The 22,541-nt window shown below is 38.1% G+C and overlaps 1 protein-coding gene across 1 annotated transcript; it reads right to left on the bottom strand.

Moving 5' to 3' along the window:
- Nucleotides 1–274: 274 nt before the first annotated feature.
- PTCD2 (pentatricopeptide repeat domain 2) lies at nucleotides 275–22,479 on the bottom strand. Its single transcript, XM_063295499.1, has 10 exons — nucleotides 22,352–22,479; nucleotides 18,003–18,095; nucleotides 14,540–14,669; nucleotides 13,906–14,023; nucleotides 10,189–10,267; nucleotides 8,279–8,370; nucleotides 6,832–6,945; nucleotides 4,532–4,606; nucleotides 3,263–3,373; nucleotides 275–2,315 (listed from the first exon to the last, which is right to left on the bottom strand). The coding sequence occupies exons 1-10, from the start codon at nucleotides 22,464–22,466 to the stop codon at nucleotides 2,091–2,093; spliced, it is 1,152 nt and encodes a 383-aa protein (XP_063151569.1). The 5' UTR covers nucleotides 22,467–22,479; the 3' UTR covers nucleotides 275–2,090.
- Between the last annotated feature and the right edge of the window lie 62 nt (nucleotides 22,480–22,541).

Raw genomic sequence — 22,541 nt, 5'->3', positions numbered from 1 at the left:
TGTTTTATCTCTAAATTGCTCAAGGTGGCTAACAGATCAATATTAGTAAGTATGCTTAACCCGGTTCAAACTGCAGTTCAAAACTTTAATCCAGGCCTGGTGAAAAGGAAAGTCATCATTCTCTTTTAAAAGTAGAAAATGGGGCTAAGTCCAGCTCTTGAGGGAATGCATTGTTCTCCACAGAAAGTCCTATGAGATAGCACACCAATGTTATCCTTTGCCTGAAAATGGAGTCTCACACTTGAAATTCAGAACCTTTCCACACTTAGAAATATTTCAGTGCATTCATAATTTTATATGTAACTAATTTTAAAACACAAAAGGTAATACAGATTTTTAAAATTGTACCTGATACAATTTGTATTCCCCATTCAAACCAGATGGATTGTTTTACAAAGAATGAATACTGCACCCTCTACTGTCTGTTCTACAGTATTTTGACAAGATATTGAAAATGAAAAATTCAGTTCCTATTTCTTTTTCTAAAATTAGTTCTTTAAAAAAATACTTGAAGACAGGGGTACATAGAAATATGCTTTTTTGTTGCTATATACGCATCTAAGGGAAAAATAAATTAACAAAACCTTGTTCATTTATGTCTGATACAGACATTACACAGCGTTCAGACTGACTCCAGCTACTCTTAATTCAGCAATACTTATTTCCACCTAAGTGTGCTTAGGATTCGAGCTTCAAGGATATTTCCATTTTGCATTATTTTTATATATACCGGTCTAGCAGCATAGCTTCTGCAACTGTGATCCCTCACAGCTCTTGTTCCTTTAAGCATTCAGGAACCCTTTTCATAGAAAATGACTCCTTAAGATATTATGAAATGTCTCCTTAGTAGTACTGAGGAATTCTGATTCTGGTAAACACATTGCCATGAAAGTAACAATCTTTACATGCTAAAAATGAAGGGACTCTCAGCCCAACTCAGCAAGGCAAATTGAAATCAGGTAGGACCATGGAAGAATCTGTTATAAACTGGTAGGCTTGGGGGAACAGGTGGAGGGAAGAGCAGAGATGGCAGGCTTTTTATGAGGACTTCTATAGATCTTTGTATCAGAGGCTTCCAAAAGGTTTGCTTGAAAGCAGAAGAATTGTGTGCCCATATGCAAAAATAACCCACGGCTATCTGAATCATGATTTACTGAATCAGTCCCACGATCTGTGCTCCTACTACACAATGAATCATAAACTAATCATATTAATTGGATTTTACAGCATATTGTCATATCATGAACAAGTTTGATGTAGTGGTTAAGATGCTGCCCTAGAAACCAGGAAACTGAGAGTTCTAGTCCTGTCTTAGGCATGAATGTCAGCTGGGTGATTTGGGGGCAGTCACTCTCTCTCAGCCCAGCTCACCTCACAGGGTTGTTGTTGTGGGGAAAATAGGAGGAGGAAGGAGTATTAGGTATGTTTGCTGCCGAGAGAGAGATAAAAGGTGGAATAATAATTGTAATAATAATCCACAAATTAATTATATTTTAGCAGAGCATTTGGGTGAACTCAATCCAAATGAGGCATATTTGGCTTTGGCTTAGTATGTTGTGCAAATCTAGCCACTGTTTGTATAGCTTGGCATACTGAATGAATCTAGCCAATTTGGTTTACTAACAAAATCGTGCTTAAGTGACCATAGATGAATGTGATGTGTTAACAGCCCAAAAAAGCCCAGTGAATTTTGTAGTTAAGTGGGGACCTGAACTTGGGTCTCCCTAGCCCAACACTGCTTGCTGTCTAACAGAGTTCTTCCCTTTAGTGAACTGCTCAGATGGACAAAGCAAGGGAAAGATGGTTGTTTCTGTCTTCTCCATACCACCTTCTCTCCAACAGGAACCAATGACTATGGAAATATGAAATCAAGAAATGCCTTGATAAGCTTGGCAAGCTTGTTTTAACTGTTCCTGCAGAATGCCTACTTTGAAGTTATGTTAGGTCTTTACATTACTTTCTTGGCAATATACCAGGAAAACCATTCATATCATTTATGAACATCAGTATTCATCCATGAAAACACACTAAATGAAAATCTTGTAAGAAAGGGAGATTATAGGATAGAATTCCTGATGGGGCAAGTGCACTCAATCACTCAGCAGAAAAGACTGAAGAGGCTGTAAAGTCCGTTGACTCCGTTTCATTTCTTTCAACAGCTGCATTTTGTACCCTTTTGGGTGTGGGACCTCACACAGCAGGTCATCCAGAGTCAGTTCATTTATCTGTCCTGAGACTTTTAACTTGGTGACGATTTCTTCAAACTGAATAATGAGTTGTGAATTGACTTCTACTTTTTCCCTGGCTGCAGTCATCTGTGAGATTACAGCAAACAAATCAGCATCAGCAAAACTGTAGCACTGTCTTTTCTATGCCAAATCATAATCAACTTTTACCAAATGTCAGAAACAAGACCCCCTCCCACACCCAATCCAATTCCTCCTGGCTATTTGTTATGAAGGTACACAACATCTGTGATGCTTACATTTATCTGCAGCTCTACACATCAAAGCTTATCCTGTGCAGCTGAAAGCTACAAGCCAGAGAAGTTTTAAACTTGCACATCATTAGACATACAGCAGAATACCATGCCTGAATATTTGTTAATTGGGACTGATTAGATGAGGAAAATATTCCTAAGGGTAACCAAGATCAGCAAGCTATCAATGTGTTAAAAGGCTGTTCATGTGTATGGTTATTTCAGGATAACTATTGCCAAATTGTTTTCAGATTGTGTATTATTTATAATTAAACAGGATGCATCAGTAAGCAACGATTCTCACCATTTACAATGTAATCTACCTTGGGCTGAAAAACCAGGAACAGGGGTGTGTTCTCTTGAACAAGTAATGTTTGTGGCTGATGTAAAGTATGCATTATACTCTAGCAAATAATGCAGTACCTTTCAGCAAGATGTGGGAGAAACAACTGAGATAGCCATGATAGCATGGGCACATTTGTTCCTAGTATAAAATGCTTTCCAATTTATTCCTTGAGAATAAATCGAAAAAGTCACTTGTGCTGCATTTGGGGTGACACTTCAGCTGCTACAGAAACAGTTGAAGAAAAAATTAGCAACACATTTCATAGGGCTTTCAGCATGCAGCAAAGAAGGCTAAAAGTGTTGGGTACACACACACATGCACAGAGACACCCCCCTCAAGTCCTGATGCGATAAAAAGAATCCCTGCCTGAAAGGAAAAAACGAACTGGACTCCTAGCTACGAAAAAAGCCTGCTTCTATCAATTAACTTCCACTTACCACGTCCTTACAGATGCTAGGTTTTCTCACAAAATAGGTATCGATTTTTGAAGCTTTTTCCAGTGTTTGCACAAGATTTTTTAGATTTCCAGAAGCAGCCAAAAGAAGAATCTTCAATATAAACACCACAAAAGAATAAAGTTTTGACAAATTCTGTACTATGTCAGAAGAAAACCCTTCCAAACAAACAGATCAAAGGTCCTTTTGTACCAGTAGCCCTGATGATCGTCAACAGAATGTATTGTTCGTAAAGAGGAGAGACCGTGGTACCCTTGCGGCTTCCTCAGCTACTGCTGATCGACTGTGGCAAATTCCAGATATATTTTTCAATGTAAAATTTCCATTACAAAAGTGACAGTAAAACTTGCAATACGGAACCTTTCTGTCTCTAATTCTACATAGAAGTATCTGTAGAATTAAATAGACATGGCTAAGGGAAAGGACATGCTGGGATTGAAACTTCAGAGCAACCTTCTCCACCCTGGCAATCTCCACACCAGGAGATGCAGTCCAGTACACCTGGAGAATGTTATGCTAGAAAGAGCTGCTTAGGAACTTTCTTGCCATTACAGTTGAAGTCATCAATACCCTCCAAGTCCATGTCATTACAACAAACCAAAAAAATTGGTATGTATAGATGGAGGAATGGGGAAGTGTATGTGAAGAACAAATTGTACTTGTTTTGTTCCTAAATAAGAGTTAGATTGCTGATTGTCATCTATCTGCTGTCCCTTCCTCCATCTGCCCCACTTCCTACCACTCCCATATAGATGTTTCTGTCTTCAATGCAATACTAGCAGCTCCCATTTTCAGTGGCATATCCCCTCTGAGATTATCTCTGCTTGTCCTCCTTCAATGTTCTTTCAACATCTTGTGAATAAATTTATTTGCTCCTAAGTTTGCTGCCATGGAATTTTTTATTAACAAAAGATTTTGAGAAGGTTCCATATAACCATATCCCTGATGCGAGTCACAGTAAAGGTTTTGCCAGAACATTTTACTAGTTTAACCATTGGTTATTTAAAAATAGAGTTGAGGAACAGTAAATGGGTAATTGCTTACATTTTTCCATTGCTGATCTGCCAAAAAGCAAATCTAAACCCTTAAAAAATTAAGGACATAAAAGAAAACAATAAAAAGCAGAGATTTTTTAAATTAGTGTGGAACAGAGCAGAAGCTAACTTGCCATAAGTTGTTTAAGACAATGGACATCCTTTCTTTAAAAAAATAATCTTCAGAACTCAGAACACACAAATTAAGTGCACTTACCTTTAGATTATCATATACTATACTTTCTGAATGCTGTAACTGTGAAAAATAATAGTGGGCCTTTATAAAATCATTCTGCAGGAGGAAACAAAAATAATAATTAGCCATACTTTAAAATATTGTTTAACATTTTATTTGAACCCTGACAACTGGCTCTCACAACCTCTCAATAATAAATTGACCTATCATACTGTACATTGTCCTAAATCAGAAGTGAGCAAATATGTTGGATCTCCAGATGGCAAACTCCCATCTTCTCTCAGTTAGCCACACTGACTAAAGCTGCTGGGAGTTGAAGTACAAGGATGTCCAGAGGATCACTTTAACATTCATCACTGTTGTATGTTCAATTCACTTTGAGTCCACCTCAAAAATGGCAAGCACCACCATTTTAAAGTTATCTGAAGGTTTTTTTTTTTCCTCTGTTTTGTCTCTGAAAATATCCTTTTAAAAAACAATCCAGGTGATCACAGTTGTCCATAGAGAAGGACAAAAGGAAGCAAATTCCAACATACGCAAAATGGCATCCCTACACAAATGCCATGACTTTTGTAGTTGTTCTAGACGTTTGGATTCAAATATATAATGACAATATTGGTGTGATGTCACTGTGTGCCATCATTTTGGCATCATCTACAAAAAACCACTGGGTGAGCATGTCCTTTGGTTACGGGTCAGGTATCATTGTATGACCATGATACCCAACTGTACATCTTGACTATGGGCCATCCAAGGGATGTTGTCAAGGTCTTGTCCCAATGTCTGGAGGCTGGATGAGGAAGAACAGATTCAGGCTGAATCCTGACATGACCAAGTAGCTGTGGATATTTGGGCCCCCTGGCGCTGGGGACTTTCCATCTTTATTCTTGGATGGGGTAACAATTCCCCATTCAAGACTGGTAAACAATCTGGGGGTTGTCTTAAACTTAAAGAACAGGGGGCAGCTATGGCCAATAGGGCCTTTGGACAGATTCATCTAGTTGCACCAGTTCCTGGATTAGGAAGCCACTGAGGTATCACTCATATCCTAGGCACCTCACAAATAGACTACTGCAATGCACTCTACATAGGGCTGCCCTTGAAGACCACGTGGAAGCTACGGCTGGTCCAGAATGCAATAGCCTGGGCAGTAATGGACACACCACAATGTGCCTATGTAACTCTACCGCACCACAAGCTATGCTAGTTACCAGTTGGCTTCTGAGTGCAATTCAAGGTGCTGGTTACCACCCAAAAAGCCCTTCATGGTACAGGGCCTAGTTATTAGAGGGACAGCCTATCTCCAGTTGTTTCTGCCCGTCTGGTGAGAATGAGGAGAGTGGGTGTGCTTTGGGTCCCTTCAATGAAATGATGTCATCTATCAGGAACCTAGGAAGCATGACTTCTCTAGTTGATGCCTCTCTGGAACAGCATCCCTGCCAAGACCCATATGCCCTCCACCCTGATGATGTTCAGAAAGTCACTGAAAACCTGTCTGTCTCCCAGACCTTGGGGGCAGGATATGGTTAAGCTCCTGTAGGATGTTTTGTTTATTGTAGAGAGTTTGCCCTCTCAATGCCTACAGTTTGTTTCCTTACTTTTTACTGTTAATGCCTTTTTAAGCATAAGCCACCCACTCATTTGGAGTTGGTGGCTTCTAAATTGTATTAAATAAATAAAATCATGGCTTGCTGAATACCTCTGTTGATTACCAATATTTGAGTTTTCATAGGACATTATATTCTGAAAAACAATCTAATTAAAATAATTGACCCATATTGGATGATAAAGTTCAGTCTTCATAGCTAAAAAAAATCTATGAGTTATAATTCTTGTAAGATTTTAACTGAAAGTCAGAGAACTAAACTGCTTCCTGAATATCTCAGATTTTTTAAAACTGCAATTTAAAAAATAAATTTAGATTAAAGCCATTGGAGAAAACTAAGATCCTTAAGGAACCACATCTCGTCCTTAAGCTGCCAACTGGTTATTCCCATGTCAGAGAATGTTCTGGTTTTGGCATAGTTTTATTTCAATGTTCAAATTGAGAATATCAGCTTCTTTTATATATTGTTTCAGGTTTAATTTCTTTAACAAAACAAAACTGCTATCACAAAAAGCCCCCTCTTTTCTCTTCAAAAATAATCTAGGAGATACATCATAAATATTTGTATTGCATCAATGCAGTAAGGTAATCCCCAGTAATGGGAAGAACAAGGTCAATATAACCAGAACATCTGCACTGATGTTGTTGTACAGACACACAACCAAGGATACAGAACAGCAAACTGCCCACATAATAGAAATGAAAAATCCTGTACCTGTTTCAGACCAAGTGCGACTACAAAATATTGTGTTCTTCTTGAAAACTCATATCCCTGGAGATGCTTATCTTCAAGTAATGTATTAACAAATTTCCAAGACTCTGGGTTGTTCTGTGGAATGGAAGATTTTTAATACATGTGTAACTGCAGTGCACACTACATTGTGGAGATGTCAGGACTTCACTGAATTCTAAGTGCGTGGGATATGAGAACAGCTCAGACGTTCTCTTAAAATTTTGCGCGTGACCAAAAAACAACCACCCCACATTCATTTGTAAACTCCCTTGAAAACTGGACCTCGGTGGATACTCCAGCATGATTAATTAATTTGTGAGCACATCAGGAAAATGATATTCAATACTTGTCTAATGGAAGAACATTTATTTCTAGAAATCAATAGACAGCAAGCTTCAGCAAGCCTCTGTGTTAGATACAGGTGAAGGATGAAGCATATCTCCTCCCTACATAGTCACATTATTTCCAAGCTATCAAACTTCCCCTCTTTGTAAGTTGAAGATTCCACTGCTCCTTGGAGGAGGAAGATATCCAGATGGAGAAAGGAGCATACGTACCTCTCCTCACAGAAGGTAAGCTTAATCCATTAGTATGATACTCACTGGGACAGCGTGTCATATTGGTCGAAGCACAAACACCTACCAAATGGCTGTGGTTCATATCTATTTTGCTGTAACCTTTACAAAGCCTAGCAAGATATTTTGTATTACTGAAAAGATCTGCATTTGTGTATCATAGCTTCATGAAACTATTGATGACTATGATGTTCTTTACACAATGTGTAGCTGACCTATGGTATTCCCAGCTAATGTGATCATTTAAAAGGAGACTACAGACAAATGCAAGAAGGATCAGGCTATCAATAGCGGCTAGTTTTGATGTGTATTACCACAGTAATACACATCAAAACTACTGCAATACAGCCACAGTAGACCAAAACTATTATCCTTCTGTTTCAGACTGTGAACTCTTTGAATGAATCTGGCTGGCCGTATGTGGCGTGAAACACTGGATTCGGTAAGTCATAACCTGAGGCAACAAGATTGTTATGTTCTTATGTCAAAATAGCAAATGATATTTTATAGGATAGAAATCTATCTTAAATGCTTAAGATTTAACTTTAAAAAATCATATTCCTGATTCACCTATGACTATATGCAAAACATGCACCTTTCCGCTTCAGTGGCTATAAAACACCATCTGCTTAACTCTAGGGAAATCTTAGTGTCTGCCCCTGGTTGACAAAGCACCAGTGGAAGCAAGATAGAGAGGCAAGGAATGAGGCCATTCAATGATCTTGTCCCTACCTAGTAAATTGTTATTACTACGGGTTTGGCCTTCTTTGTAGGCTTCAGGATGCACATTTACTAAAGAAAATCATAGACACAAATCATATTAAACATGACTTAAACAGTACGTATTATATTACCAGTTTGTAGCATATTGCAAATGCAAGCAAGTAGGTGTCTTGGCTGAATCTGACATTTCCCCTGTCCATTTCTAAGAGCACTTCCAGAGCATCTGTTGAATATAATTTAAGTATTCAGTATTTGTAGATAATCACACACTCTAACAGCTAAATAATAATATTTGCAACTGAAATAAATTATTTATTAAAAACACTTGGGAGATCAGTTGCATACCACTAGCTCAGGGTTTCTCAACCAGGGTTCTGTGGAACCCTAGGGTTCTGCAAGAGGTCACTAGGGATTCCCTGGGAGATCACAATTTATTTTAAAAATTATTTCAAATTCAGGCAACTTCACATTAAAGAGGTAAGTCTTGTTCTTTATTTTTAGTTTAAGAATACAGTCAATGCATACATACAGGCCTACACATGAAACGAATATAATAATTTTGTAACTTCTGGCCTATATTTGAGCCTGAATGTGCAGGGGTTCCCGAGGCCTGGAAAATATTTCAAGGGTTCTTCCAGGGTCAGTTGGTTGAGAAAGGCTGCACTAGATTCTTTATTTTAACTCAGGAGTTTTCAACTCTTTTGGGCAAATAGGTTCTTTTGGGATATTTGAATGCCTGTCATAAACACGCAATAATTCTGCCATAGGAAGAGTTTGATTTATACAATGGTTGTCATGGTGGGTGGGGCCAGTCACAAAACACCAATTTGGCAGGAGGCAAACTTGTGAAGTTCTTCCTATAGTTACCTTTTCCCCATTTTCGAATAGGCAAGCACATTTCCAGAGAAAGCACTGGGATATAGCTGCTTACCACTGTCACTTTCCAAGAATGCCTATGAGATCCCAATACATTCTTGTAAGCTAAGATGATACTAGAGGTTAGTGCACTGCAATTAAAGTATGTATTAAAAATTACATTAGGTAGAGCAGGGACCTGGTAGGTGCAAAGGGATGTGGCTATAAACAATGTAGCCCATGCTGGGGACTCCAGTTAGAAATGATACTATACCTAGCTTCTAAGATCACAATAATTCAATGGAAATCATACATCATACTAGAAAAACAATGTACTATGTGATAGTGAAAAGCTTGGTATATCAATTTTTGTTTTTTTGTTACTATATACAGTATAACCGATAACAAATGGAATAAAACTGCATATTAGGCTTCAGCATTGATGTCCAAATACAACTTTGTTTGCAACTCTTGCATCATGCACTGGTTAGAAAGGGTGTCTTCTGAACCTCAGTCAGGGGTCTTTCAAAATTACAGGTCAAAATATTCCCAGGGACCCAGAGCCATTACAAAATCCTCAACAATTAAAATGGCATCATCCAAAGTTTAAAACATTAAAAGTGAATGACACCTTGTAAAACCTCATGGCAACCTGTCTTGAGATATTTTTTTAAAGAATACTATTTTGATTCCATTTGGAGGTCTGTGAATGATATCTAGAAATGTCGTAAGTGCTGTGGAGCTGCAGTACTATACACACTTACTTGGAATTAAGTATTATTGTCTAGAACAACTCTTCCTTCCTAATAGTATTAGGAATTCAGCATTAGGAATTAGGAATAGCACAGCATTGCAGTGCACGTGCAATCTCATGTACCATGGGGCAAAGGAACTGTTGTGCTCAGTCAAAATTCAATCTTGTCAAGATTTAAAATTTCTCAGGCTCCCAAAAGAAAACAACTGCACAAGTGACAACGCAGAATTTTTAAAAACTCCAAAAAAGTACTAAGCGAGATTACACCCACTGAATGAGAACTAATATCTAATGAACACAGAATTAAGAGAGCTACAATTATCTTTATGAGATGTGTTATAGCTCTTTGATATGAAAAGTTTCTTAGGAGATTGAATTATTCAGTGGCAATTATATTGTATTATTATCTGATTAATATTATCTTTCCTTTACCTTCATAATGGCCCTTTTCAAATAACATGTCCATTAATATATTGAATGATGTGTTATCTCCAAAGAAGCCATTTAGAGTCTGAAAGGAAAAAAAAAAAAGAACCAGAAAATATAACTGTGTTGGCTGTCTTCATCTAAATAATTGTTTCTACTGAAACCACTCTCTTCATAATGCTTGGGAAAAACTTTTGGATAAAAATTCAGGGCCTTAAATTTCAGTTTCATATTCTCAAAGCGCAGATGTTTATTAGGAGAGAACAGTTTCATCATTCAAAAGTAAAATACATTTATCACTACAGTACTTCTGAAGATAAATTTTCAGAGGTTAAAGGGCTATTTATCAGAAGACCGGTTTGAAAAGTTCTTGGCAATGCACAGACCACAGAGTGCATTCCTTTGGATCTTAATCATCGGCTGTAGTAGACTGTACTCAAACCTTAGAGTAATCCCTAATGAAGTGAATAAGATCTACTTCCAAGTATCAAGTCCCATGCAACTGGCAAGACCAAGGAAGCAAGAGTAACTAGGATTTCAGGAAGATATTTTTAATGCTAGTCTAAGATAATCTTGAAAACTCTAAGAATTTCTTAGACTTAGTTATAGTGAGTTGATTAAGGTGGAATTTCTTTGAAATGCTTTTTCTCATGTCTATCAGCAACTGGACTGAGTTGCCTATTCTGAGATTAACATTCACCCATCTTCTCTCCCTCCTTTCCACTATCCCTTGCCCCAAGTATAGCAAGGATTACACTATCCCTTGCCCCAAGTATAGCAAAGATTACACTATCCCTTGCCCCAAGTATAGCAAGGATTACACGGTTAATCTCCAAAGTTATGCCAGCTACATTTGTATAATTATTATTCCTATCAATAAAATAGCAATACTAAGCTTATCTTTTAAAAGCCAAATTCTCTGTAACTGTGAGAATTATCTGCAAGCAAAACTGGAGATCTAAGGTAGCTGCTGCTTTTAAAATTATAATTACTTAACAGATATATTTTAGTTCCATAGAACCACCCAAAGTTCTGTAACAACAATTAAGGTGTCTAAGACATATTATTTAAGGTGGCAAAGCAAGCTGCTTTAGAGAACAAATTTGAATTATTGCTAGAATGTGGATGTTGATGGTATAAACAAACCTCTATTTTATAGATATTCATGTTTAGGTAACCTGATAGTCCATATTCAGACTTAATCTGGCATGCCTCCCCCCAAAAAAGTTCACTTCCCAAAATGAAAGCATGGTAAAGACAAGGTCTCTGAGATCCAGCTATGGCATAAGATTCTCTAACACACATCCTTCCCTGAAAGCGGACAAATAAATCAGAGACAGAAGAATGTCACAAGGCTGGTATCTCTGAATAACTAAGTTGTTTCAGATAATATCTGTTATGACAACTGATGCACCATTTAAACAGAGGCAAAAGGATATATCTAAGTTTGTGTAGCAGGGGAAAAAAACATGAATTAAACACAAGATGTTACAAGATGCAAAGGAAAGAGGAAGATTGGGTTTACCTGAACTGAAATTGTATTTTGCCCCTTGTTGTTTGGTTTGGGTGAAAAGAGTGGGTGCTGCTACGAAACAGAAGGCTTTTGGAGTTAGAAGGACATGACCTGAGATTTGGGTGGCATGGATGTTTGTGGTACGATAAAATCAAGGTAAGAGAGCCAGTTTGGTGTAATGGTTAAGGCATCAGGCTAGAAACTGGGAGACCATGAGTTCTAGTCCTACTTTAGGCACAAAGCCAGCTGGGTGACCTTGGGCCAGTCACTTTCTCAGCCCTAGGAAGCAAGCAATGGCAAACCACTTCTGAAAAACCTTGCCAAGAGAATTGCAGGGACTTATGCAGGCAGTCTCTGAGAATCAGACACGACTGAACAGATTGAAAATAAAAAAGTCAAGGTTAATGTGGATTTTAAAATTATGTTAGACATGCCATATTGAGAATATGGAATCGATACAAACCCAGATTGTGCTGAACACACCTCTCAGCACAAGAAGCATTTTATAGATGAGAAATAATAAGCAAACAGAAATGGCTAACCTATCATGAGGTACTAACATTTTGTCATGGGGAATACAAAATAAAATCAAGAGAAGATCTGGTGGCAAAGGGATATAGTTGCCAATGGTTTTTTTTTATTTACAGTTATTAGAAAGTTTTAAAGTAGACAAAAGAGTTTATGGTTTTGAACATCATTAAGACTGAGTCTGAAATAGAGTTGTGTATAAATGATGAACATGTAATTGCTAAAATGTATAAACTTTCACTGAAATTTAAAACAAGAACAAGAAGTAAAAGAATGTATGATAAAGTGAGCTAAAATTTTTGGTTATAATATACAGATTAAACAACGGGAAAATATGTGGTTGAAAGGATTGAAATTTACATTGTGTTATGATCTTAAAGAGACTTTTATAAAATTATGTACCATTGGTATATGACACCAGAGAAATTGTCTAGAATGTATAAAGGCACTTCAAATTTATGTTGGAAATGTGAACAAGAAGGGATATTTTATCATGTTCGGTGAACGTGTAAAAAAGCTAGAAAATTTTGGATTCAAATAAAAACACTGATTCAGAGAATTTAAAAGATTAATATACAATTAAGACCAGAAGTCCTTCTTTTGGGACTGATGGACAAACAGTTGGAAAAAAGTCATGGAACTTTGTTTCTATACAGTACATGATAACTGCACAAGATTATTGTATGTACAAAGATGGAAAGATTCGGCAATACCTTTTTGATGATGGAACTTGCTGATGGTCAAATTCATTTTTTTGATTAGAGAAAAGACAATATCTACATTTATTGCTGACTGGAAACTCCTTATGGATTTTTTGTGTAAAACAGGAAAAAATGAACTTATGATTTATGGTTTCGATGATTAGACAGGATAGATTATAGAAAGAAAAGACTCATGATTTAAATTTAGAGAAAGAGGTAAATTTATAATTCTACTTATAACTGCTGTAAAGAAGATTGGAAGCCACTTCCTTGTATCTTTTTTCTTTCTTTTCTATTTTACTTTTTCTTTCTTTCTTGCACTTTTAGCTTTCTCTTTGATTTCTTTTTCTTTTTTCTTCCTTACTTTGTATTACTTTGTATTAATTTTTACCTTTGTTTTTAAAAGTTTAACAAAATTACAAAAAATGAATAACTAAATTTAATACATCCAAAGTTATACATTTTTAAACAATGGAAAATAAATCCCCATAGCATTAGCTAAAAACTTGAGGTTCAAGATTCCAGGTATTTTAGGAACTTAAATGGAACCCAAATGTTCCAAATTAAACCCATGGGCCTTAAAAAACTTGTAAATCAACTTGAATTGATTTTAAGATGGCTGCATAGGAAAAATAATTGCCCTGTGAGTTGAATTCCATAGTTAGAATATGTGATGGATTTCAGTAATGCTGCTGGTTCTCAGGAATGAGGGAGCACATTCCAAGGAGGAGGACAAGGTAAGAGGAAACACAGTCCAGGAAGTGATTGTGGGAGAACCAAGAGGTTCAGAATGGCCCCGCCCTATTGCTTTCCCAAGTTATTTCCCCTTAGGTTAGGCACAGTTGCTTCAGTCTGGCAAGATTCTGTCTGTACAGTGTTAGCAAATAAAGAACTGAAGTTTGGCTGGACTGATTCTTTGTCATTCTTGGGCTGGGCCTGACAAATAAAATAAAACAATAAAAACATAGTCCTGAATTTCACCTGGTCTTTGATGAGTTCCAGTGCAACTGCTTCAAGGTCTAGTTCATAACACAGCCTCATAAATATGGGTCCAAATCTGAATTCTCCAAAGATCCTGTTTCTGTTCTCTTCATGATACCTGAGCAGAGGATAGTTTTCGTTATGATAATTTATCTTAAACACCAGATAGACGAGATGGGAGAAAAAAAATAAACTCAGTATGAATCTTCCACAAGATAGGAACCAACATGCTGGGAAAAAACAGAATTTTACAGCTACTTGCTTAGGGTTTCCAGCAAACCAATGTCATTTAACACAAAATAATGGCAACCCCCTCCCCATTCAACAAGAGCTTTTTTATCTCCCCAAAGTAGCTCTTTCTATCAAATTAATTTTGGACGCTGGTACAAGATTCTATATACTTTTTCCTTTTACTATGTCGCGGCTTACATTATTTCTATGAGAATGAAATGTGAATAACCAATCCCATATTTCACTAATGTACAATGTTGTTCTCGAAAAGACATTTAGAAAAAAAAATCAGATGTAAAATAATTAAGAATCGTCTCATTATAAAGCTCCCCTGTTGTCACATCATCAGAGATAGACCAAAGAAAATACAAATGAAAGTACACATTATTTGTATGGCTCTTACCTGTATATGGTTCTTCTGACTAATTCTATTCCATTTTTGGATTGGCACAAATATAGTAGATTTACTAATTCGTTTTTGAGGATAAGTGTATTATTTGCTAACTTTTCTTCAATAGTCCTGAAAAACTCATCTGAAATTGAAATAATTGTATATTGTTTATACTGTATTCAATTGTATTTATAATCAGCTATTAAGTTTACATATGTCATTGCAGAGGTAGGAAGAATAAAACTGAGCTTACCATTGCTTTGGTGTATATGTAGGATGATCTGACTTCCTAGTTCTACTGGGACTGCCTCAGGTTTGGCGGAGGTATCCTGCACATTAGGTACATCTCCCAACTTAGGAAAATAATTCCTGGTTTCCAGAGCTTAGCTCAGCTCAGCAGCGACAATAGAACAAGTGGGCTCATCTGAGCCACAGAGCAGGAAATTGCATCTGTGTTCCCTGATCATGACGACTAGGGCTACCATACCTGGGTTACCAAAAGCCAGACAGCCTCTGGATGGCAACAAAGATTTTGAGTTTATGCTTCTGCCATCTAGTGATTTATCAGGATTTTTGTAACTTCTGAGAGTACTTGGGGGTATGAATGAACTTTAATACAGGTAGTCCTTGCTTAATGACCACAGCTGGGACTGGCAACTCTGTCACTAAGTGCCATGGTTGTTAAGCAAGACATCAAGTGACTGAGATTTGCAATTTTACTGCTGGCTTCCCATTGACTCTGCTTGTTGGAAGCTGGCAGCGAAGCTTGCAAATGGTGATCATATGACTGCAGGACATTGTGATGGTTGTAAATGCCCACCGGCAGTAAAGCGCCCGAATCTTAATCATGTGACCGCAGGGACACTGAGACGGCCATTAGTGTGAGGACCAGTCATAAAATTACCTTTTCAGCGATGTTGTAACTTCAAATGGTCGCTAAACAGGGCAGTTGTTAAGCGAGGACTACCTGTAAATACATAACTTTATATAAATTAATGTGTGCTCTTGGAAATCTGATTCATATGAAGGGTAAAACTTGGTTCTACCAGTGCTTCAGTTCACAAAATACAAACAAAATCATACTGCAATTTGCTTGCTTTTTGCTTAGTGTGTTGTGAATCTATTGGTTTATAACTTAGCAAATCTAGCAAATGATGACTCATTCAAAAAGCTATAGCCTTAGCACATTATATGATGAATCCAAAGTCATGCTAGGGTTTTATTATTAATCATTAACGGTAGACTAACATTATATTATAACGCTTACAAGTTTCAGCCAGCATATATAAAATAGATGCTTGATCTCCCCTTTCGTTTCTTTGTTTACTGGCTGAATCAGAATAAATAATTGCCAAGCAAGGCTACTTCCACACAGGGCTTCGGCACTACTCTGGGACTGGCATTACAATTCTGTAATTTAAACATCCCAATGTAGCTAAGCCAATTTTCTTCCTGCACAAATTGGAAATGTTCCTGTTTTCAGTTGAGATGCCAGAACTCTGTGGAGGTTGGGTTGTTGTTACTGGTCATCTAGAGGGAACACTGAGGGACTGTTAAGTGCTTTTAGGTCAGATGCAGTGAAAACAAGTGCAAATAAGCTTCATACTGTTTCTGGGCAGTGGCATTTGCAGAGGGCACAAAATGATCCAGTGCAACACCACCATTTTTATTCTGACAAAAGCAGCACGTTCCTGTAGATGCCGATGTTTCTCTGGGTTTGGGGGTGAACCTATTGGTGGTCTAGAATGACCAACCCACCCTCCTGTTTGCTAGGCAGGAATAATGACTGTATCTACTGTTAAACAACTCTTAGACAAAAGAATGCCTTGGATGACAGCTCAGAAATTAATTACTTACCCCTCAGAGTGGAGTTGCAATTGCAAAATATATACTGAATTAAAATGAAAACCAAAAAAGATTTTGAAGCTATTTCATATGGCCTTTCAATTCTGATTTCAATATAGGGAATTATTTGTATAAAAATTAAGATATTAAATGAAAATATCCCATTTCAGACTGTTCAGTCTGAAATCTTTCTGGAAATAATTGACTTTAAGGTATTTTTAGTAGCAACTGTCACATCAAAAGATTCCTACAAATTTAGTAGGTTTGATCAAATGATGAAAAGCAGCAGCTTTATTCATTATTGAGAAAGGTTTAGATTTAACAAATCAAACAATTTTTTGACTTCTGACTACATCACAGAGACAAGAAAAATCTGAAAGAAGTGGAATTTGAGCCAGTAACAGGAAATAACTGGGTTGTATCCAAGTAGGTCTGATCACCTACTTGGATACAACCTCCCAGAGTTGCTGGCTGGAGAATTCTGAGTTGAAGTCCACACTTCTTAAAGTTGCAGATACTGAGAAATGCTGTACTAGAGAAATATAGTGAAATAGGACTTTAAATAGGATAAGGACAATAGGAGTAAGCCATATATACAGATAGAATGTTATCAGTAATCCATTTGTTTATATAATAGTAGAAGAAATTGACAATTTACAGTTGCCTTTTGTAAAATACCCTTTTTTATTTTTTATGTTGTAAAACATTTCCCTGAGCCTCAGAAGAGAAATACAAACAACCTCTGTAGGGAAATACAATCTCTCTTCTCTGAGAGCTTAAGGAAAGGTAGACTATATATACCATTCTGACAGTGCTTCTGGATATCCCTTCCTACATCTGTTGAGCACCAGGACCTGGATAGCTTCTAAAGCTAATGCACTGTACAGAATAACATCTGGCTACCCACATCTGAAAAGTCCCATTAAGGACAACACTGGTGATGAGATCCCTCCTGGTAGTCAATTAACAAGACAAACCAATGGTCCCAGTTTCCAGTGCTTTTGTGTTAGTAGTGAGTCTGGTTGAGATTTCAAAAGAACCTGGGACATTCCTTCTGTGATTTGATTGCTGATGTGACTTGTTCATCTGATGGTATGAGATCTGATACATACAAGAGTTGTGCATGCTTCAAAAATAATTTGAAAGAAGTGCTTTGACCCAGGATAAACATAACGCTTTTCTGCTACTCATTAAAGCAGATATACAGTATCTTTTTTCAGGTTGCCATGAGAACCCAAAAAGAGAAACAGATAGTTTAAGAATCACTTTAATGAGTCCATTCACTGAAGCAGCTGCATGTTTTTTCAGGCTTGCGCAGGAGACAGAGCTGCTTAATATGTAACAGAGAGGTGTTCACACATTTGAAGCACGGTTGCTGAATCACTTTTGAACAATGCATACCCCTAACACATACATACTCAAAAGTCCCAAAGTTAATTGGTATTTATTCTTGGTAGGAAAATATAGCATTGCATTGCAGATAAATACTATTTTCCTGGAATATGCTTAAAGAGACAAGAGTACCTTAGCTATCATATTGTGTGGACGGACAAAATCATAACTTGTACATCACAGATTAACATTATGCTCCTCAATTTTAATTTGCAAATAATCAATCTGGTGTAAGTACCTTTTCGGCCATATATTTTATATTCGCTTTCCAATTTCTTCTCCTGAAACTTACGTAACTGCAGAACATCTTCTGTTAACAAATAACGTTTTGCTGAAAATGGAACAAAAAATACAAAAAAAGTAGTGTTTTATTCTTACTTTATCCTAAAAATAACCATTTTAAACTTAAATTGAATAGCCATACTTCCAGCTAGAAAATGACACAAGACCTCGGAGACTTATTTCCTTTACGCAGTTAATGCTATTCTGATGTGACATGATTACAGGCATTCTATTGTAATACTTTAATAGGTTTCCACTATGATCACTTCTATTTATGTAACAGTAAAACTCAACCAAGTTTTGCAAAATAAACATTAGTTAGTTCAATTCCTCAAGAACAATAAGTGTCAAGCCCTAAGCATATTAACTCATCTCTCTATAAAGTATGGTTTTCTATTATGTTCAATCTTAGGAAACTGTAGTTTATATTAACTAACAAGGATCAGAATTCTATTTGATTCTATCTGGTTAGAAAAACCTTTATTTTCCCTGAATATGATGCAAGAGAAAACTGATTAATTCAAAGTCCAAACTACCACCACCAGCATTTTCTTTTTCCATCTCTCATCCTTCAGCAAAGGATCGTTACCTTGTCGTGGCGCTGGAGCTTGAGCACCTCAATGATGCCATGAGCTAAACCGTGAAGGGCCACCCAAGACGGGAAGGTCATGACAGAGAGGTCAGACTAAATGCGACCCCTGGGGAAGGTAATGGCAACCCACCCAAGTATTCTTGCCGTGAAAACTAAATGGATCAGTACAACCAGAGATATGTCGGTATACCATCGGAAGATGAGACCCCCAGCTCGGAAGATGGTCAAAATGCTACTGGGGAGGAACAGAGGATGAGTTCAACTAGCCCCAGATGTGATGATGCAGCTAGCTCAAAGCCGAAAGGATGGCTAGTGGCTGACGGTGCTGGTGGTGAACGGCGAATCTGATGTTCTAAGAATCAACACACCACTGGAACCTGGAATGTAAGATCTATGAGCCAGGGCAAATTGGATGTGGTTATTGGTGAGATGTCAAGATTAAAGATAGACATTTTGGGCGTCAGTGAACTGAAATGGACTGGAATGGGCCACTTCACATCAAATGACCACCAGATCTACTACTGTGGACAAGAGGACCACAGAAGAAATGGAGTAGCCTTCATAATTAATAGTAAAATGGCTAAAGCAGTGCTTGGATACAATCCAAAAAACGACAGATTGATCTCAATTGGAATTCAGTGCAAGCCATCTAACATCACAGTGATCCAAATATACGCCCCAACCACAGATGCTGAAGAAGCTGAAGTAGAGCAGTTCTATGAGGATCTGCAGCACCTACTGGACAACACGCCTAAAAGAGATGTTATTTTCATCACAGGAGACTGGAATGCTAAGGTGGGCAGTCAAATGACACCTGGAATTACAGGTAAGCATGGCCTGGGAGAACAAAACGAAGCAGGACATAGGCTGATAGAATTTTGCCAAGACAATTCACTCTGTATAACAAACACTCTCTTCCAACAATCTAAGAGACGGCTTTATACATGGACTTCACCAGATGGACAACACCGAAATCAGATTGACTACTTCCTTTGCAGCCAAAGGTGGCGGACATCTATACAGTCAGTAAAAACAAGACCTGGAGCTGACTGTAGTTCAGATCACGAACTTCTTCTTGCACAATTTAGGATCAGACTAAAGAGATTAGGGAAGACCCACAGATCAGCTAGATATGAGCTCACTAATATTCCTAAGGAATATGCAGTGGAGGTGAAGAATAGATTTAAGGGACTAGATCCAGTAGATAGGGTCCCGGAAGAACTATGGACAGAAGTTCACAATGTTGTTCAGGAGGCGGCAACAAAATACATCCCAAAGAAAGAGAAAACCAAGAAGGCAAAATGGCTGTCTGCTGAGACACTAGAAGTAGCCCAAGAAAGAAGGAAAGCAAAAGGCAGCAGTGATAGGGGGAGATATGCCCAATTAAATGCAAAATTCCAGAGGTTAGCCAGAAGAGACAAGGAATTATTTTTAAACAAGCAATGCGCGGAAGTGGAAGAAGACAATAGAATAGGAAGGACAAGAGATCTCTTCCAGAAAATTAGAAACATCGGAGGTGAATTCCAGGCAAAAATGGGTATGATCAAAAACAAAGATGGCAAGGACCTAACAGAAGAAGAAGAGATCAAGAAATGGTGGCAAGAATATACAGAAGACCTGTATAGGAAGGATAACAATACCGGGGATAGCTTTGACGGTGTGGCCAGTGAGCTAGAGCCAGACATCCTGAAGAGTGAGGTTGAATGGGCCTTAAGAAGCATTGCTAATAACAAGGCAGCAGGAGATGACGGCATCCCAGCTGAACTGTTCAAAATCTTGCAAGATGATGCTGTCAAGATAATGCATGCTATATGCCAGCAAATTTGGAAAACACAAGAATGGCCATCAGATTGGAAAAAATCAACTTATATCCCCATACCAAAAAAGGGAAGCACTAAAGAATGTTCAAACTATCGAACAGTGGCACTCATTTCACATGCCAGTAAGGTAATGCTCAAGATCCTGCAAGGTAGACTTCAGCAATTCATGGAGCAAGAATTGCCAGATGTACAAGCTGGGTTTAGAAAAGGCAGAGGAACTAGGGACCAAATTGCCAATATCCGCTGGATAATGGAAAAAGCCAGGGAGTTTCAGAAAAACATCTATTTCTGTTTTATTGACTATTCTAAAGCCTTTGACTGTGTGGACCATAAACAATTGTGGCAAGTTCTTAGTGGTATGGGGATACCAAGTCATCTTGTCTGCCTCCTGAGGAATCTGTATAACGACCAAGTAGCAACAGTAAGAACAGACCATGGAACAACGGACTAGTTTAAGATTGGGAAAGGAGTACAGCAGGGCTGTATACTCTCACCCTACCGATTCAACTTGTATGCAGAACACATCATGCAACATGCTGGGCTTGAGGAATCCAAGGCTGGAGTTAAAATCGCTGGAAGAAACATTAACAGTCTCAGATATGCAGATGATACCACTTTGATAGCTGAAAGCGAAGAGGAACTGAGGAGCCTTACGATGAAGGTGAAAGAAGAAAGTGCAAAAGCTGGCTTGCAGCTAAACCTCAAAAAAAACCAACCAAGATTATGGCAACCAGCTTGATTGATAACTGGCAAATAGAGGGAGAAAATGTAGAAGCAGTGAAAGACTTTGTATTTCTAGGTGTGAAGATTACTGCAGATGCTGACTGCAGTCAGGAAATCAGAAGACATTTAATCCTTGGGAGAAGAGCAATGACAAATCTTGATATAATAGTTAAGAGCAGAGACATCACACTGACAACCAAGGTCCGTATAGTTAAAGCAATGGTGTTCCCCGTAGTAACATATGGCTGCGAGAGCTGGACCATAAGGAAGGCTGAGAGAAGGAAGATCAATGCTTTTGAACTGTGGTGTTGGAGGAAAATGCTGAGAGTGCCTTGGACTGCAAGAAGATCAAACCAGTCCATCCTCCAGGACATAAAGCCAGACTGCTCACTTGAGGGAAGGATATTAAAGGCAAAACTGAAATACTTTGGCCACACATTGAGAAGACAGGACACCCTGGAGAAGATGCTGATGCTAGGAAGAGTGGAAGGCAAAAGGAAGAGGGGCCGACCAAGGGCAAGGTGGATGGATGATATTCTAGAGGTGACGGACTCGTCCCTGGGGGAGCTGGGGTGTTGACGACCGACAGGAAACTCTGGCGTGGGCTGGTCCATGAAGTCATGAAGAGTCGGAAGCGACTGAATGAATAAACAACAGAACTTAAAAAAAACAACAACCATGTAGAATTAGGTAATCACTATACACATATTTTGTTTGTGGTCAGAACTCAAATATTTCATAAAATACAGCCTTTTATCTGAATAAAATGGTATAATTGAGACCTGCATATGTGGATCTGACTGGGGTAAACTGTAGGGGTGGTACAGAAATAAGTTATTTTCGTTTAGTTCTGCTTTTTACTCTATTTTGTTATATATGGTCTTATTATTGTCTTGCATGTTGTATTTTGATATGGCTCCTGGCTAATCAATAATGTATTCTTATTACTTATAAGATTTGTATGGCTGTCCACCTTAAAACACAACTCTGGGCGGCTCACAATTGTTGTTGTTGTTGTTGTTGTTAATGACGATATATTACAAATCCCAGATTCCTGCAAAAATATCCACCGGAGCTGCAAAGCAGCATTTTCACTTATTCGGTCATTTTTTAAAGAGGGACCTCGAACTTCCAATCCCCTTTGCTCTCTCAACACCAATTCCTATATACCTCCTTGAAAGCCGTTCCAACACCCAAATCTGTCCGCAACCGGCCCGCCAGCTGCGGAATACTTGGCCGTCGTTTGTAGCAGCCGACCGGACGCTCGAAACACCAGCGCAGCCATTTTACCTCCGGAATATACGAAGAACGGCAACAGGAAGAGGGGCGCTAAAGGACCGCCCATGAAGTATGCCCTTCT

Source organism: Candoia aspera, chromosome 2, assembly GCF_035149785.1.
Source record: "Candoia aspera isolate rCanAsp1 chromosome 2, rCanAsp1.hap2, whole genome shotgun sequence".
Lineage (NCBI taxonomy): Eukaryota > Metazoa > Chordata > Lepidosauria > Squamata > Boidae > Candoia > Candoia aspera.
Note: the sequence above shows the minus strand (reverse complement) of the source record. Positions and strands in the feature narration are given on the sequence as shown.